At 35.0% G+C, this 16,851-nt stretch overlaps 2 protein-coding genes and 1 long non-coding RNA gene across 8 annotated transcripts; 1 reads left to right on the forward strand and 2 right to left on the reverse strand.

The window, feature by feature from the left end:
- Positions 1–2,167: 2,167 nt before the first annotated feature.
- On the reverse strand, positions 2,168–4,486 carry LOC107059788 (pollen-specific leucine-rich repeat extensin-like protein 1). Its single transcript, XM_015306739.1, has one exon. The coding sequence runs from the start codon at positions 4,263–4,265 to the stop codon at positions 2,544–2,546; it is 1,722 nt and encodes a 573-aa protein (XP_015162225.1). The 5' UTR covers positions 4,266–4,486; the 3' UTR covers positions 2,168–2,543.
- A 2,132-nt stretch (positions 4,487–6,618) lies between these two features.
- On the forward strand, positions 6,619–7,755 carry LOC107059789 (uncharacterized). Its single transcript, XR_001472936.1, has 2 exons — positions 6,619–7,067; positions 7,326–7,755. It is a non-coding gene; the product is annotated as an uncharacterized lncRNA (long non-coding RNA).
- LOC102579707 (protein phosphatase 2C 16-like) lies at positions 7,527–12,808 on the reverse strand. Of its 6 annotated transcripts, none has more exons than XM_006342896.2 (5): positions 12,596–12,808; positions 10,720–11,423; positions 10,061–10,420; positions 9,811–9,916; positions 7,527–8,122 (listed from the first exon to the last, which is right to left on the reverse strand). In XM_006342896.2, exons 2-5 carry the CDS (start codon positions 11,362–11,364, stop codon positions 7,788–7,790), a joined length of 1,446 nt encoding a protein of 481 aa, XP_006342958.1. In that variant the 5' UTR covers positions 11,365–11,423; positions 12,596–12,808; the 3' UTR covers positions 7,527–7,787. The 6 variants fall into 6 exon arrangements, with proteins under 6 accessions (XP_006342958.1, XP_006342957.1, XP_006342956.1 ...); XM_006342895.2 differs by lacking the exon at positions 12,596–12,808 and adding an exon at positions 12,467–12,589; XM_006342894.2 differs by lacking the exon at positions 12,596–12,808 and adding an exon at positions 12,467–12,589 and having other exon boundaries at positions 10,720–11,564.
- Between the last annotated feature and the right edge of the window lie 4,043 nt (positions 12,809–16,851).

Below are 16,851 nucleotides of genomic sequence, written 5' to 3' on the forward strand. Positions count from 1 at the left end.
ATACTTTAAGGTTGTATATACCCTTACCGTCAATATTTGGGTTTTGTATACCCTTGAGACTAACGGCTGGACACGTGGCTTCATCTCAACTACTTACCTGATTTTTTAAATTTATTTTTTACCCAAAGTTGGAAAACCCGCCCATTTCATTTTAAACCCACCCGAAACCCTTTTTGAAATTAATTCGAATATATTTGAACAAAGCTACGAATCAAATTCAAAACCTTTGCAACAATAACAAATTTATGTGGTTTGATTCGAATTCCGTCTAGTGGAGATGATGGAGCATCATCAGATCTACTCCCTTGCCAAAATTCAATTCGTTCTCCCTTACAATTTGAGGGAAAATAACGATGGAGAAGCTTTGAGAATTTCCAGCGAGATTGCCTGATGCACTGTCGCAAGGCATTTCGTCTAATTTTTGGGCAAGTTCGTGGAGTTTTGATATCTGGGGTTTATTCCCCACCCACTTATCTTCTGCATCAAGAAATTTCAGCTCATTCTAATAGCTTGAACTCCGCCAGACCACTATTGCGCGTCGACAGTGGTTTTCCGGCGACCTTAATGGTGCAAGGCCAATGCCAAGCTGGGCGCCTCTTCAAGGAGCACACAACCCACAAAATAAAACATTGCATTCCACCAAAAGAAATGCCACAAATCTCATTTCTAATGATTCATATGTTTGTGTGAACTTCGGAGAAGAAGGCGGCAACAGCGGCGGTGGTCAATCACAAAATTCGCTTGATGGTTTTGTACACAATCATCCATGCACTCTAAAACAACAAAAGAACATGGCTAATATTAGTGAAATTTTTGAATCGTGCAACAAAATTTTGAGAACAAATGAAGAGAAGAAGATGGAGCACTGTTTGAAGGGAATTATGGAATATGGGACATGGGTGTATTAATTTTGGATAAAAACATAATAAAAATTAGGTAAATAATTGAGATGTAGCCACGTGTCCAGCCGTTAGTCTCAAGGGTATACACAACCCAAAATATTGATGGTAAGGGTATATATAACCTTAAAGTATAACGAAGGGTATTGATATACCATTTACGATAATTCTGGGGTATATTTGTCCTTTTTCCCTAGGTGTAATGAAAATAGGTCATTCAATAAGGACACGCCACATGTCTTATTGCAAGTTCAAGGTTACATGAGAAGTGTCATCATCTTATTTGTGCAATTGTCACTAACCCTCAAATCTACCAATACGGTTATGACAAGTGTCTAGGTTTGTGACACTTATCATTAACCTTCAATATAATGTTTTGAAATATTTGAAGTTGGCAACAGCCCTAACAAATCCAAACGTAGCATTATAGAAGGGATGAAATGTGTGAATGCTAAGCTAATGTAATTGCAAATGTGTGGCAACGTCACAGTTCAACCAAATACTCAACAACTTAGCTTTTGCTGGTCCCATGCCCCTAAAATCCAAATGAATTGCCAATTTGCGTCCAAAATGTGTCCCTTCTTTGTAACAGTTCGACAACAACATATTCAGAATAATCTCACAAGTAGATTGTGAAGGGTATCATGTTCGTAGTCTTGCCCAAGCCAGCTATCCTTTTCAATTTTCAAGCTAATATTTGATATTCGTATTGAAATTTAATTTAATATGAATTCACATTGAAAAGTTATATCATGCTTTTGATAAAGAGGTTCAAAACTTTTGATATGCCAAATATTGGTTTTGACAAAAAAAATCTCTACAAGCAGTAGTATCCAAGGATATTTTCTTATTATTAATCATTATATCATGGATTATTCAAAATCACACATTTCTGTTATCTTTGTGCATGTAATTTGTGAAAAAACCCTCAATTCCCAATCATTATAAACAGAAAACATGTCAATGAAATATGAAAACTTTGACAAATCAATCAGTATGGTAAGAAATAATTACTACTCCATATATAAGCAAGGAACTAGATTCATATCTAATTTGGACTCTTGAATAAATATTCACCAACTCTACTTACACCATACACAAAAAATACAAATGTAATGGCAATTGACCCCAATTAGTTATGGAAAAATAATCACCTATCGATGTTTACGCCAAATCAAGAAATGCATGTTATGAGTTTGATACAAACACTCTGCTACAAACAAATATCTAATTTGAAAATACAAGTAAGCTATCATTTAACAACAAGATCTCCTCAACCAAAGATCGAATATTATTTCCTCTTATCAAATACATCATCATCATGGATGGATTATTCAAAATCACACATCTTTCATAACTTATGCTAGTCAAGTACTACATGACCAACTTATCAAATCCAACAAAGAAACACAAAATTAACAAATATTCAACCATAGCGGAAGCTTAAGTGCCTCGTGCTGCCCCTTTTAATCCAACTTGTAACCTGTGATAAAAAATTTTCCTGACAATCTCTCTATTTTCTGTACACTAATAACTTTATGCAGTACAAGTTGAAAAACACCTCAAATCTCAATCATGAACAAAAATGTAACAAAAAAATGAAAACTTTAACAAATCAATCAATGTGGTGATTAAGAAAAGAATCTAACTGTGGCCTACTCCTGGGCCTAGATTTGATAAGCTTCGTCCTTGATCATTTTTGTTGAAGGAGTTGATTTTTTCTAGCTTTAATCCAGCTCTAAATTTTGATATGAAGTTTTCAGCTTTTGTGTTTACATCTGGGCTTGGACAGAACAACGGTGACGGTGCAAACGCCATCCGTTCACCGGCGCCGGCGTCTTCCGCCATCGGGGTGTTTTCGGCTGAATCTATATCTTCAAGTTCGGGCGACCCAGAACGTGAGCTGACGGTGCTGTCTATTCTCACGTAATCGCCTTCTACTACGAATTTCCAGGCGTGTTTTCTGAAGAATGGAGGCGGTGGAGGTGGTGGTGGAATTGGTATCAACGGCGATTCTCCTCCGCTGTTTGGGTTTTCTTCGACACTGTCGAAGCTTCTTATTTTCACTGGCTTTGGTGCTGGAGTTCTGGTGAAAGGGGTATTTGGTCTTGATATCCTGACTGGCACTGCCTTGACTGGCGGAGGAGGTGGTGGCGGTGGTGGAGGTGCATTTCTCTTTTTTCTGGCCTTTTTGGATGTGAATAAGTTTTGAAACAGAGAAGAAGGTGGTGGCGGTGGCGGAGGAGGCGGTGGTGGAGTGGAGGATGCCGGCCGTTGGTAATGGAGAGGAGGTGGTTCTGATTTGTGGAGAAGAGCGTCAAAATTATCAACACTTTTTGATCTGTTTTTTCTCTTCTTTTTGTGATACAAAGAGTTAATAAACTCCTTCGTCGCACTTGCACCACCTCTTTTCCGATCGCTTTTACTGCTCCTCGGCTCCACATATTGTGACAATGGAGGCGGCGGCGGTGGCGGTGGAGGTGGTGGAGGAAGCGTCGCCGGTGCCATAATAACTTTATTTGCTTCTCGCTCATGATTTTCCCTCTTTTTACTTGCTCCCTCCTTTTTACGCCGAACACTATGAGATGCTCTCTTCACTTTCTCCTCATATACCAGTGCCGGAGCTGGCGGCGGTGAAGGCGGAGAGAACGGCGCCGGAATTGAAGCTGGTGGAGTAAATGTAGGAACATTATTAGATCTTAAATGATCTTCATAAATAGTTTTAATTTCAGGTTCCGGTGAACGATCAACTTCTCTCCAGCTACGACGGCGATTAAGCTGACCGGGATCGGAAAATCTATGACTATCCACATGAGTATCATCATAGAACCGCCATTGATCTTCCGCCGTGATCCACCGCGGCGATACTTCACACAGATCAGGATACGAACTAAAACTCCTCCTCAATCCACCTCCTCCGCCACCATTATTGCGAAAACAATCCCGTTCTCCATTATCGAACCATGTTCGTGGTGTTATTGGATTCGGATTTGAATTTCGAACTTCACTAAACCATCGACTATTTGGCGTTGATGGATTCGATTTCTGAACTTGATTTCTGTTAACCGGAGATACTGTTTGTTCTTCATTGTTGTTTCTACTGAGAAAACCAAAAATCACAGCAACTAGAACCAACACTACATTCACGGAATCCCAGCTTTTCTTTACATTGGTTGGTTTAAATATAGACAGTGTTGAAGGAACTATGAAAACTACAAAGAGAATCGCCATCACCAGCAGAATAATGAGCAACAGTCCGGCGTTAAAGAAGAGAGACGACACCCGGTGGCGTAGCCTCTCTGTACGGCGGAGATTGGTGGTGTTTTGTAGCCAAAATGGGGTCATGTCTTCTCCATCATCTGCCATTGATTTAGGCTAAAAGGAGCTCTTTTGGACACTTTGTGGGTTGTATTGTATTGCTTGTTTAAGACTTTGGGTTTGACACTTTTTGTTGGATGGATAAAATTAAAGTATATATTTATAATATAAAGTTTATGGATTTTGGAGTTGTAAGATTACTTGTGGGGTTGGAAATGGAGCAGTTGTGGGGAATATTGAAAAGTTATATTTATTAAATAATGGAATTATAAGTGTATGTATGATGCAAGAGTTGGAATTTTTCACATGCTTAGCTAAGAATGACAGCCTATATAATCAAAATATCAATACCGCGTATATTGTAATTAAAGTATCTTTGAACCAATCATATGAATTTTCATAACGTTTAAGGATATATTTTGACGCTTGTTATTATGGACAGCATACAAATTACTCAAAAGCAAGCATACATTTGCCTAAGCAACAACTAGGAAAAAAGAAACAAAAAGCCATGGCATTGACTATGTGCATAGTAGAGTCAGATTCAGGGTTTAAATTTTATAAATTTGAGATCGACAATTAATAGTAGACTCACATATAGGTTTGAATTTGAAATTCTAACTGAATTCTACTGAGTTCGACATTTAATTGAATTTTAAATTATTTATAGAGAGTTTTATCTGAAGTTACGAAATTCGAACGAATATAGTTCCTTGTTCATAACCTAATTGGATCCGGATATTGAAGTCATTTTCAAGCCCTTGAATCCTTCATATAAAACAATTAACTAGTAGTCTAGCTCTAGCTAGCACCACGGAAAGATCCATGATCCATCCACAAAATTACGGTGATGCGTAAGATACAAACTGAAATAATTTGAATTCACGTATAAGAAAATTCACTATGGATAGTTTTGACGTTTTGTATTAAAGAAAACTTCACTTTTCAGAACTCAAACTCGAGACTACAGATTAAAAGTGAAAAAACCATTACCATTTTACCATACCATTTGTTGGTAAAAGTTTGAGAGTTGTTGAGACTTGAAACTTTACTTTCCTAATACTAGGGTCTAGGGGCAATGCATGCACCAGCTCATATACCGTATTTCAAGTGAAGAAAGAAGAAAAAATGAACAACGTAGATATCGTGTGATATTGACATCCCACGTCTTCATCAACTATGCTCCCATTTTTTGTGTCCAAACATCTCTATGATCAACGGTGGATCAGAAGCGAATTCAGTATTTGAGTAAAGTCTGTACGTTCATTCACTAATATGAAGTAGATCTATGTTATAGTAAAATATTTATAGATACTTTTTAAAAAAAATTACGCCATATAAGTTTAAATTCCGACTAGAAATTTGTTTGATTGAAACATGGGTAAAAGTTCATGCATTAGTCACTTTCATTCTTCTCATTAAATCGTCTATAGCACTCATAGCTACAATTCTAACTTGATTATTTTCTAATAACTATTGTACCTTACAAGTCACATTAATTGATCGACCAATATTATACTACATAGCGTTATAAATATTCGGCATCTTAGACTAGTACAATAATTCATGCCACAGCAAGTCTTTGGAAACTTCCAACAAAATCTATAGTTCTATACTATTGAAGTTTGACGGTTTCAACAGCCTACTGTTTGCAATGTGTTATTCCCTCTTATCAATATTTCAAATTTATATGATATTTTTTAGTTTTTTCATATTCAAATTATTTTAATTTTGATAAATATTTTTAAATATATATTTTATGGCCCACGCACCATGTATTGACTGCATTACACAGGTCCTACTTATATAATAAAACTTGATTAATTATACTACTGAATTGTTATTGACAGGTCCTCCTAATTAGCCACTCATCTTTAGGAGTCCCTTTTTTTCTTTTTTTGTACACCACGAGCCTAGAAAAACTTTATAGTATATTGGACAAATTTATAGAAAGTTTAGTTGATTAAGTTTTACGAGTCAATTTTGAACAGCTAACTTTTTGAAATGACAAATTTTAATCAAGTTAAAGATTGTGGTCCAACATTTTTATGTGTTACTATAATATATAGTTTATTCTGTTTTTAAATTTTCTCTCTCTTGGTAATCATGAATGTTTGAACACTTCTATTCTTACGGAGTATGTAAAATTTTCTTCACTTAATTAAGTACAGTATTATTTTTCCGCCTTCGAACTTTTCTTAAATCTCTGAATAACTTTTATATTTACTAATTCAATTCAGTTTAATCGGCTTGTTTCAGCCATTCTAAAAGTTGAACTGATTTAAGCTAAATATATAACCTGAAATGACCCTTGAGAAAACTTATTAAAATATTTTTAATTTTTTTGTTTGATCGTAATAAAAAAAGAATAGTTATATATAATTAAATAAATCATGTGGAGTCATACAAGTGATGATTTAACCATTGATAATTGGATTCCATATTTATGTTACATGGTTTGTTTTAACACGTTAAATTCTCTCTCCCTCCTCACACTTCCCTTGCTATGTTTTTTTCTACTCTTTCTTCGAAATCTCAATATACTTGTCCAGGATAAGTAAGATCTTTGATCTGCATGGCTAAACGGTTAAAGCAGCCCAAGCTTCTACGTACTTGTCCAGGACAAATAAAAGAATTCCTCAGCAGAGTTTAATCCGTTGTCAATTTAGGCATCACCTTTCAAGAGTAGAAGGAAGCGGAATAAGCGCTCTTATATAAGTTCATTTCTGATTCCTTCTTCCCATTCGTTCCGAAACACCAAGGGGCAGAAGCCTTTCTTCTGATTTCTTTGCAAGCATTACGAAAGATTCATTAGCTAATTCAATTCATCACCCACTTGTATGCTGCTAGGTCCGAAACCGCTTGAGAGCATCACCCACTTGTATGCTGCTAGGTCCGAAACCGCTTGAGAGCATCACCCACTTGTATGCTGCTAGGTCCGAAACCGCTTGAGAGCATCACCCACTTGTATGCTGCTAGGTCCGAAACCGCTTGAGAGCATCACCCACTTGTATGCTGCTAGGTCCGAAACCGCTTGAGAGCATCACCCACTTGTATGCTGCTAGGTCCGAAACCGCTTGAGAGCATCACCCACTTGTATGCTGCTAGGTCCGAAACCGCTTGAGAGCACCACTACGCCCCTTAATGAATCGAATGGCCCTTAGACCTTGCTAAGTCCGAAACCACAGCAGCACTATGCCCCCTTAATGAATCGAATTGCCCTTCAACCTCATAGATCCTCATGAGACCCGCAATGTGCATAACTTATCAAGTAACCAATAATGTCTTTGCTTTTATACTGAACGGAAGAATTAAGAAATTGCACCTCTGATATTGCTTCAACATGCTCAATTTACATAGCCATTTTCTGGCGCAACAAACACCAAAAAATTTGGATAAACGTCGTTTGTTAACTGTTTTTTTCTATAATACATTGCTAAAATACTATTCTCATACACACCTTAAGCCCATAGGAAAAATGAATGGACTGAGTTATGTAATAATGAGATTTATACCCGTCGCCGTGTACAGATTTATACTAAACCAAATGTGGGTGAGAACATGTAATCTCTAACTTTTGCTTTTGAATTTCCTGTGAGCTTTAAGGTCCACCACAATCACAGATATATTGTCTTTGCTACCTTTTTGAAGAGCCATCGATGAAAGATACTCTGCCGCTGCTTGTGCAGCAGGATCCACTCCCTGGCCCCTTTCCGGCAGAGAGTTAGTCCCATTCTTTTTGTGCCACAGCAGAATTCGTCGTCTAGCCACTTCACAAGCTTCCTCGTTTGTCATCACATCCCACAATCCGTCACTGGCTAAAACTAGGCATTCATCTTCTCTAGCACGTGGTACAAACATAACTTCTGGTTCGGGTATAATCCATGGTTTCAAATATCTGTCACCTGCGGATAATGGGATACACGAATAAACAATAGAGAGAAACAGTAACTTCATCTATCCAAACTCTATTGGGAAATTGACACCATATCAATACATGAGCAATAGCAGCTGCAGAGAAATGAGACAAATAACCAAAGACAAGGCACTTAAGACAAACGATAAATAAGAACTGAGAGAAAGCAAAACCAAGGTGGTATCGGAAACTCATGGAGAAAAACAAACAGATTGCATGCATCCTAGGTCATATATGTTAACCCTCTCCATTAAGAAAAGACTAACCTTACTTTCCTTTACAGTTCTTTCTTAGAAAAACTGACCTTTATATAAATGGAAATTATTTCCCCGCCAACCAATGAACCAAATTAATAAAATCATATACTTCTACTTGTTATATGTTACTCCATCTGTCCCAATTTATGTGACACACTTTTCTTTTTAGTTCGTCCCAAAAAGAATGTCACGTTTCTATAATTAGAAACAACTCAACTTTAAAATTCCCCTAGGACCCTTAATGAAATGATTTATAGCTATAAAATTATAGTATGACAGACAGCAAATTTCAAAAGTCTTCCTTTCTTTCTTAAACTCCGTGCCAAGTCAAAACGGTGCCACATAAATTGGGACGGAGGGAGTATTTAATACTTGATTTAACATGTCACCAACTACCTGTTCTGCTTTACAATTCGAACAATTACTTGATCAACATCTCTATTAAACTCTATATAATGTAATATAAAGGAAAGTTGAGGATTAAAATGTAGGGGTGTATCACTGAATTAAACATAATGAAGACCGTGCAGAACCTTGAGGGTGCCCCTTGAGAATATATTAAATGTTGGCCAGATTGAGCCCACACACACAGTTATCGATTCAATTTATTAATGATAATGACCAAAGAGTCATTCTAGGTATACTTGCAAAACTAAAGAGAGGATGCAGAATGATACCTCTGTTTGACATTCCTAGATTTTATTGACCATGGTCCATGGAGAGTACTGAAACTGTTGGTAATCAAAGAAATGCCTAGTTATATTGTTGGACGTTTCAGTGAGTTGTTCCCAGTAATTGCCTCGTGGGATCCTGCTTATTAGAAGTCAGAATTTGGAGGGAAAATAACACTAGAACTACGCCTCAATCTCAAACTAAGTTGGGCTTGGTTATATGAATTCTCGATATTCATGTCTCTAATCTAGATCACATCTCAATCCAATATTCTTTGAAAAAGGTGTCCTAATCCAATATATAAAAAAGTTCAAGTTCTCTTGGCACTTGAATTTCTCTACCTTTCCAATGGGCATAAAAATCTTCACAAGACAAGACTAACGTGAGAGTATTAGCCAATACTCCTAGGAACCATTGAACCTAAAGTAACGCGAGAGTGCAGAAGACCATCTTCTATACTAGCAGCTGTCTTCTAACTTGGGCAATAATAGCTAAATATCAGTATTAGCCACACATCACCTGATGTACATTCCCTAAAGATCTCACAGGTTCCCTTATGATGGATAATATAGCCAAGTATTTTCTATACACGAATGTTTACACTACCAAAGAAAACAGGTATCAAGCAAATCCATTGCACAGCACACCAATAATAAATCATGAAAGCAACAGTCATTCATATGTCATATATATATATATTGTACAAAATATTCAACAGATGCAAGCTGAAAGGTTTTAGAACACCAACCAATAGATCTTGACATTGCAAGAACACCAAATACACGATGCCCATTCCACTGAATGACCTTACCACCAGATGCTTCAATTCTGGCATACTCATCTTCTCTGCTTGGCTGGTAAAAGAATACAAGGTAAAAGAGTGAGATGGTAATGCATCAACCACATTCTTTCCTGCCAAAATTAGACACATGTATGTGAAAAAAAGGAAGAGAAGAACAAAAAAGAGAACAAGAGGTTGATGCTAAAGTGTGTTTTACTTTGTGATCGATTGACAATGCCACCGCTTCTTTGCCACGATAAAGGACTGCTCTTGAATCCCCACAGTTAGCAACTATAATATGAGATGAACAAATCACCGCTACAACCGCAGTGGACCCAACAGTTTCTGGGGCAATAGGCTCAGAGGTGCAGCTAGAGGTATTCATGTTGTCATCACAGAGATCTATGTTCACCTTTCCTCCAACTTCATCATCAACCTTGAGAAAGCAATTAGTAAAGACCTTCTCCCACTGAACCTGCCGGGTATCCCTTACACTTCCATCCACCAAATCATGTTTGGGAAGTTTTAACTCCTCAACTAATGCTAGATGAACACGTTTACAGCAATAATCTGCAACCTGCATGACGAAACAGCAGTCAGTTATGATCAGCTTAGTTGTCATTGGGTTGAAATTTGTCAGGAATCAAACTGATGATAGAACAAACGTCCAGGAAGCTAAACTTGAGAACTAGGTTAAATTTGTAGATTTTTCTGAAAGTCTGAAATACTACTCAGCTGAAAAATTATGGGGTGAAGAAATGGCTGGCAAAGTGCATATAAGTTGATCGCAAGCTCTGGAATAAATAATCTATGTGCAAAATTGATTTACTTAATTGGCTAATTAATCAAGAGAAAAACAAACAGTAATCATGATACCTGAGATCCTCCATGACCATCATATACTCCGTAGAAATGAGATGTCAGGTGACTCAAACTTTGACTTAGTCCATCAATAACACGATCACCAATAAACATCTTGATAGGAATTTTCATAAAATTAGGAACAGCCATAAGAGCATCCTCCATCTCCGGTCTCTTTCCACAGATAGATACAGAACCCCAGAGTGGCACACATTCCAATTCAAACACACTCTTGACACTTTCTTTGACAGGCTCCTTCTCACTGGGCAATGGAAGGGCCACTACAGATGCCTTTAGTGTAGGGCCACTAGTAATTTCATCATCTGGGAGAGCAACTATGGTATTACTAACCTTTCTATCAAAACTCCTTTCTTCCAAACTTATGACCTTGGCAACTATTTGTCCATTGTTAATACCCTCGATTTCAACAGCAATTGGCAAGCTCAACTGTAAGCTAGTTCCCAGTGGCAACAACTCCTCGCCATTAATTCCACATGGATCCTCTCCAACAGATAAAATCTCATCTTCATCACTTCCCTGAATGATGCTATCGCTAACAATCAGGCCGTTTTCAGCTCCCAATAGAGTCTGCGGCAGACTACATTTTCCAGAGCTTTCTCCTAGTGTCAACAAGGGAATCCTACCAACGCCAACTTTCATACCGTTGCTATTTCCATTCCAACTGGTATTTGACTCAGCATGCAACAAAGATGCAGGATCTGAAAGTAAGCTAGCTGTGTCAGTCACTAATTTGAGCCTTGTGATTTCTACATGGTTCGAAATTGCAGGGTTATCACAGATAGAGCTGCTTAAGCTGAGTGTAACAGCAACAGCTGGAGACATCTCTTCCATTAATTCTTCTAGTGAAAACAATATGCAATTGAGTCAACCGCGTTAGTCCGTGCAGCACTACCAGCAACAAATTGTTCCAAGCTTTATGTTTCACAGAGTAGGACTGCTTTAGAAGGGAATTCACAAGTGCGGTAAAATAGCTAAATTGAATCCACAATGAAATGAGGTAGGAATCCACAAAAATGGGCAAGACAGCTAAATTATAAGCACAAGGAGAATGAGGTAGGAATACACAAAAAATGAGGAGAGACAAAAATTGAATGAGGCAAGAAGATCTCAGTCAACAGCTCACTACAAGTAGTAAAGGGTACACTACCAACATCAAACAATAGGTGGAACAAGCTCCAGATAAGTGAAACAAACAAGGGTGTGAAGGAGATCTGCTACTATAAACAGATCCAAACTTCTATAGATGGCAAGTTCTAGACTGAGAAGACTTAGGGGGTCCTTTCTTGTACCTAAAACTAAAATATCATGCAATTATCTTTCTTCAAAAGAAGAAACAAGATTAAGTAGAGCAAATCCTAGCTCCACCACCACCAACCCTTAAATACACAAGAAAATGGGGAAAACGACAAAATCAAACCCTTATCCATGAATTCAAGAAGAGAAAGCGAAAGAATCATGGAAAAGAACCTAGTAAGGAGAAGAAAACAGACAACTAATCAAGAATCACAAGAAAAACCCTAAAACGATACTACCTTTTTGCCACATGTAACTTGGGTTTCATGGATCTGAGGCAACTCATGTCCACCTCTCAAAATACAGGTCATTTACTAAATATACTCTCCTTCTTCCTCCAACCCAACAGATAAAAATTGAATCTTTAAGCAACAAACCATTCAAGAACATAAAAAAAAACAGTCCTATTTACAATAAATTCAACTAAAACAGTAATAATTAAGCTTACCAACAAAAACCCTTTTACCAAAACACCTTGCAGACTCTCCCTCTACAGCCCCTTTTCAAGATTTTATTTTTTTTCTTTGTGAGACACATGAGAGAGAAAATACAACTTGGGATGTAGAAAAGATTTTACCTTTGATGCACTGACTCCTTAGAAGACACGTGTAGATTCAATTATCTAACTCCAATCAATGCTAGCAGACAGAGAAATGCTTTGAATTGTTTTGCGCTTACCCTTAATTACAAAAAAACAAAAGGGAGTTCATGGACTTTCCATGAGGACCATTTTCAAGAACAACACGTGTCCTTTCTTGGCAGGTCAGCCATTACCTAAATAATGTCTCCATTATTTTTTCTCTGAATTATCATGTGTTTACTACTCATCGACGTCTGTTCTTGCCTTTGCATTTCCACTTTTATTGCTCAAAAAAATTAGGTATTTTGGGGTTGTATGTTGCTTTCAACTATCTTTCAAGTCTTTATTATTTGACACAATGCATTTACTCCTCTTTTTCTCAAACAAGAAGTTGTTTTGTTAAATATATTGTTTCTATATTAGGATTCGATTAAATTTGAGCTCTTTGATTAAAAATAAAATATTATTATTCCATCATAATTTTTACTATTTCATTCGTTTTAATTTGTTTGATTTATTTTGACTTGATACAAAATTTAAGAAAGTTAATATTATTCATAAATCTTGTGGTCTTACATATGAATCAAATGTACCAAAATAAATCTTTCGGAAACAACATCTCCATGAGATAGTAATAAGGTTTGCATACACTTTATCTTTCTCTGACCCTACTTGGAATTTTTAGTAGATATGGTGTTGTTGTTATTAAATGTGACAAATGTTTTTAATTTGTTATTTAAAACATGTCAAATAAAAAATTAAAACTAAGGAATTGTTAAAAAAAGAGTCATTCTTTTCTAAACATTAAAAAAAAACGGGTTAAACAAATTAAATCGAAGGAATATTATTTTTCTTTGGTACATTTCACACAAGATTGATGTTTTTAGCCTTTTAGTGCAAATTTATGCCAACTATGTATGTTGTAAGGCCAACTTTGTGCACTTCGTCATGCATTACATAATGATGCAATGAAAGATGTTTGTCTATATGTACATTGATGGACAATAGCTAAACTTGGAAAGTTTGGGATTTGGAATATTCGAAATAATATTTGAAAAATTATTCTACATAAGTTTTTATTTGGTAAATTGATTCGTTGTTTCAACTTTAATCTTGAAATATAAAGTTTGAAGTCTGAAAAATAGATTTTATAAGTTTTTATAACTTTTGTTCACATAAAAATTTTTATATCCAAGAATAAGTTAAATTTCCAAATATTTTCAATTATTACTCCTTCCATTTTTTGGTTAATCTCAACTAAATCATGTTCAAACCTTATGCTAAAAGGTCCTACATTATTATTTAGGAGTACTATTGTTTATTGATTATTTTTTTTATAGTATTGACTATTGAGATATCATCAATCCTATCGATGTTGTTTCATGAGTCAAGACAATTATTTGAACTTGAATCAGATTAAGGTAATGCTTCCATGTGTCGAACACTTATTAGTCCACTAATCAAGTTTTATTTTTATCCAATACAAATATATTTTTCCATGTATGATGGAAGAATTTTTATTAATCATGCTTCAAAGTTGGATATAAAAGTACAAAGAGATTCGTATAATTTACATTGAAATTACTATAAAATGATTTTTATATTTTTTTTCCTTTTGTTTCAAACTGTTTCACAACAAATAATTAAATATCCATCCACCCACCTATAAACCAATATCACAGTAAATGTAAAAATATTACTCCCTTTTTTCAATTTATTTTACTTTTATCTTTTAATCCATCTCGATAAATATATATAACTTTTTTGTTTTAAATATTTGTATGACATATTTTAAATTTATGAGATTCAATAACATTTTGATACATTTTATATATTTCTTAACTTCTTAAACTCCGTATCAAATTAAAATTAAATAAACAAAATAAACGGAAGTAAAAATATAAGAGAGGAGGAGGAAGAGACAAGTCAGTATGGTGAAGTCAAGATATATACGTAATCGACTTCATTTTTTTTATATAAAAAAAGAGAGTTCATAATTTTCTATGTTCTAGATTTTTGTTTTCTTAAAAAAAATTAAGCAAAAAGGTTAACGTGTAAGAATTGAATTAATGGCTCTATATGATTGGCCAAAGAAAATAAAGATAAACTTTGAAAATAAAGAGAAATAACAAAAATATTATAAACATAACACGTCAAAGGTTACAATAAAAGAATTGATTACATAAAGAGAAAAAAAGGCTATTTTTTTAAAGAATCCAATGGAAATGGTACAAGGAAGCAAAGAGTAGGTTTTACTTTGCTTGGCTCAATAAAGAATGGCTTTTGAATTAAAGATGGCAGGTCAATAACCAAGTTTGGTAGCGCTGTTGTTTGATAGCTCAATTAATTTAAATTTATGTTAAAAATTCACTTTGAAAATAACATAACTTTTACTAAAAGTAGTTTTATTTTTGAGATTCGAATTTGAGATATCTAATTAAGAATTGATCTGTTATTATAACTTTGTTGATGAGACAAAGTGGTATTAATTTTTTCTTTTACATGAGCTTTCACACCATTTGTTTACTTTTATATATTAGGATCACCGCACTATTTGAGTGTTTGGTAACTTGATCAAATATAATTTTTTAAAATATTTGATTACTTTTAGAGGGTGAAAAGTACAGGATTAGTATTTTTCCTCAAAAGGGTAACATGATGGACTGTGGAATAAACGAAAGTATTTTTTCTAGTTATTTAGTGTGTGTTTTTACTTAAGTACAAATTTACTTCAATAAACATGTAGATACTATTTTCAACGTGGAAGAAAGTAGAACAAATAAATTGAAATGAGAAAGAATTACTCTACTCGACGTAATCTCATCGGTATAGTATGAAAATAATAGGACTTAGCAGACCTTACTCCTTAGTCCTACCTTATATTTGCGGAACAGAAAAGCTATTTCCGAAAGACCTTTACTTTTTTAAGACAAAACATTTGACAAAATTAATTTTCATACCAACTTTTATTTAATTGTCTCCATTCTTTTTCCGCCTCCCGTTTTATAGGAGTTATAGCCAATAGGAGAAAATGAAACAAGATTTATATTGTTATGTAAAACTAGAGACGTCAATATGGGTTAGGCCCGTTGGGTCGGTTTGGCCTAATCCGTGATTTGATAAGGTTGGGCTACGATTTTTGGAGCCCATTTAAGAAAATGACTTTTTAGTCTGGCCTGAATAAGCCTGCCGATTTGTGGGGATTGAGAAACATATAGGGCATCTTACATAAATCTCACTACTTTAGATCCCAATTACTAGGATTCCCGATAGTTTGTAATATTACTTTTTATATCATATTTTGGCCCCGAGATACATGTATCACTGATGGCGAGATATATGTATCCAACCATTTTAAAAGCTGAGATACACGATTTATTAATTTAAATTAAAAGGGTTGTAACTTATTTCCTTAATTAATGAATTAATTGCTGACTAATTAACAACTCAACAAATTTTACAGGATCTTGAGTATCATCTCTAACAAATATTCCTAAAATAACGAAATCATAAACCTAATTAATTCTGTTATTGTACTCTTCATCTTCTTCATCGGCTTGAATCATTAATGGCGAGATACATGTATTCAACAGTTTTTAAAGGTGAGATACACGATTTATTAATTTGAATTAACATCTTCATCTTCTTCATCAACTTAAATCATTAATAACGAGATACATGTATTCAAACCGAGATACACGATTTATTAATTTGGATTAACCTCTTCATCTTCTTCATCAACTTAAATCATTAATAACGAGATACATGTATTCAAACCGAGATACACGATTTATTAATTTGAATTAACATCTTCATCTTCTTCATCAACTTAAATCATTAATAACGAGATACATGTATTCAAACCGAGATACACGATTTATTAATTTGAATTAACATCTTCATCTTCTTCATCAACTTAAATCATTAATGACGAGATACATGTATTCAAGCCGAGATACACGATTTATTAATTTGAATTAACATCTTCATCTTCTTCATCAACTTAAATCATTAATGACGAGATACATGTATTCAAGCCGAGATACACGATTTATTAATTTGAATTAACATCTTCATCTTCTTCATCAACTTAAATCATTAATGACGAGATACATGTATTCAAGCCGAGATACACGATTTATTAATTTGAATTAACATCTTCATCTTCTTCATCAACTTAAATCATTAATGACGAGATACATGTATTCAAGCCGAGATACACGATTTATTAATTTGGATTAACCTCTTCATCT

The sequence above is a fragment of the Solanum tuberosum genome, unplaced genomic scaffold (genome assembly GCF_000226075.1).
Source record: "Solanum tuberosum cultivar DM 1-3 516 R44 unplaced genomic scaffold, SolTub_3.0 scf00040, whole genome shotgun sequence".
Taxonomy (NCBI): domain Eukaryota; kingdom Viridiplantae; phylum Streptophyta; class Magnoliopsida; order Solanales; family Solanaceae; genus Solanum; species Solanum tuberosum.

Excerpts from the sequence above, each read along its gene's own strand:
- LOC107059788 (XM_015306739.1), bottom strand. The coding sequence starts at position 4,265 with ATGGCAGATGATGGAGAAGACATGACCCCATTTTGGCTACAAAACACC.
- LOC102579707 (XM_006342894.2), bottom strand. The coding sequence starts at position 11,556 with ATGGAAGAGATGTCTCCAGCTGTTGCTGTTACACTCAGCTTAAGCAGC. Across the intron at positions 9,917-10,060 it reads CATTGTCAATCGATCACAAA|CCAAGCAGAGAAGATGAGTA; the intron begins GTAAAACACACT and ends TTCTTTTACCAG. Across the intron at positions 8,123-9,810 it reads TGCAATGTCAAGATCTATTG|GTGACAGATATTTGAAACCA; the intron begins GTTGGTGTTCTA and ends CATTATCCGCAG.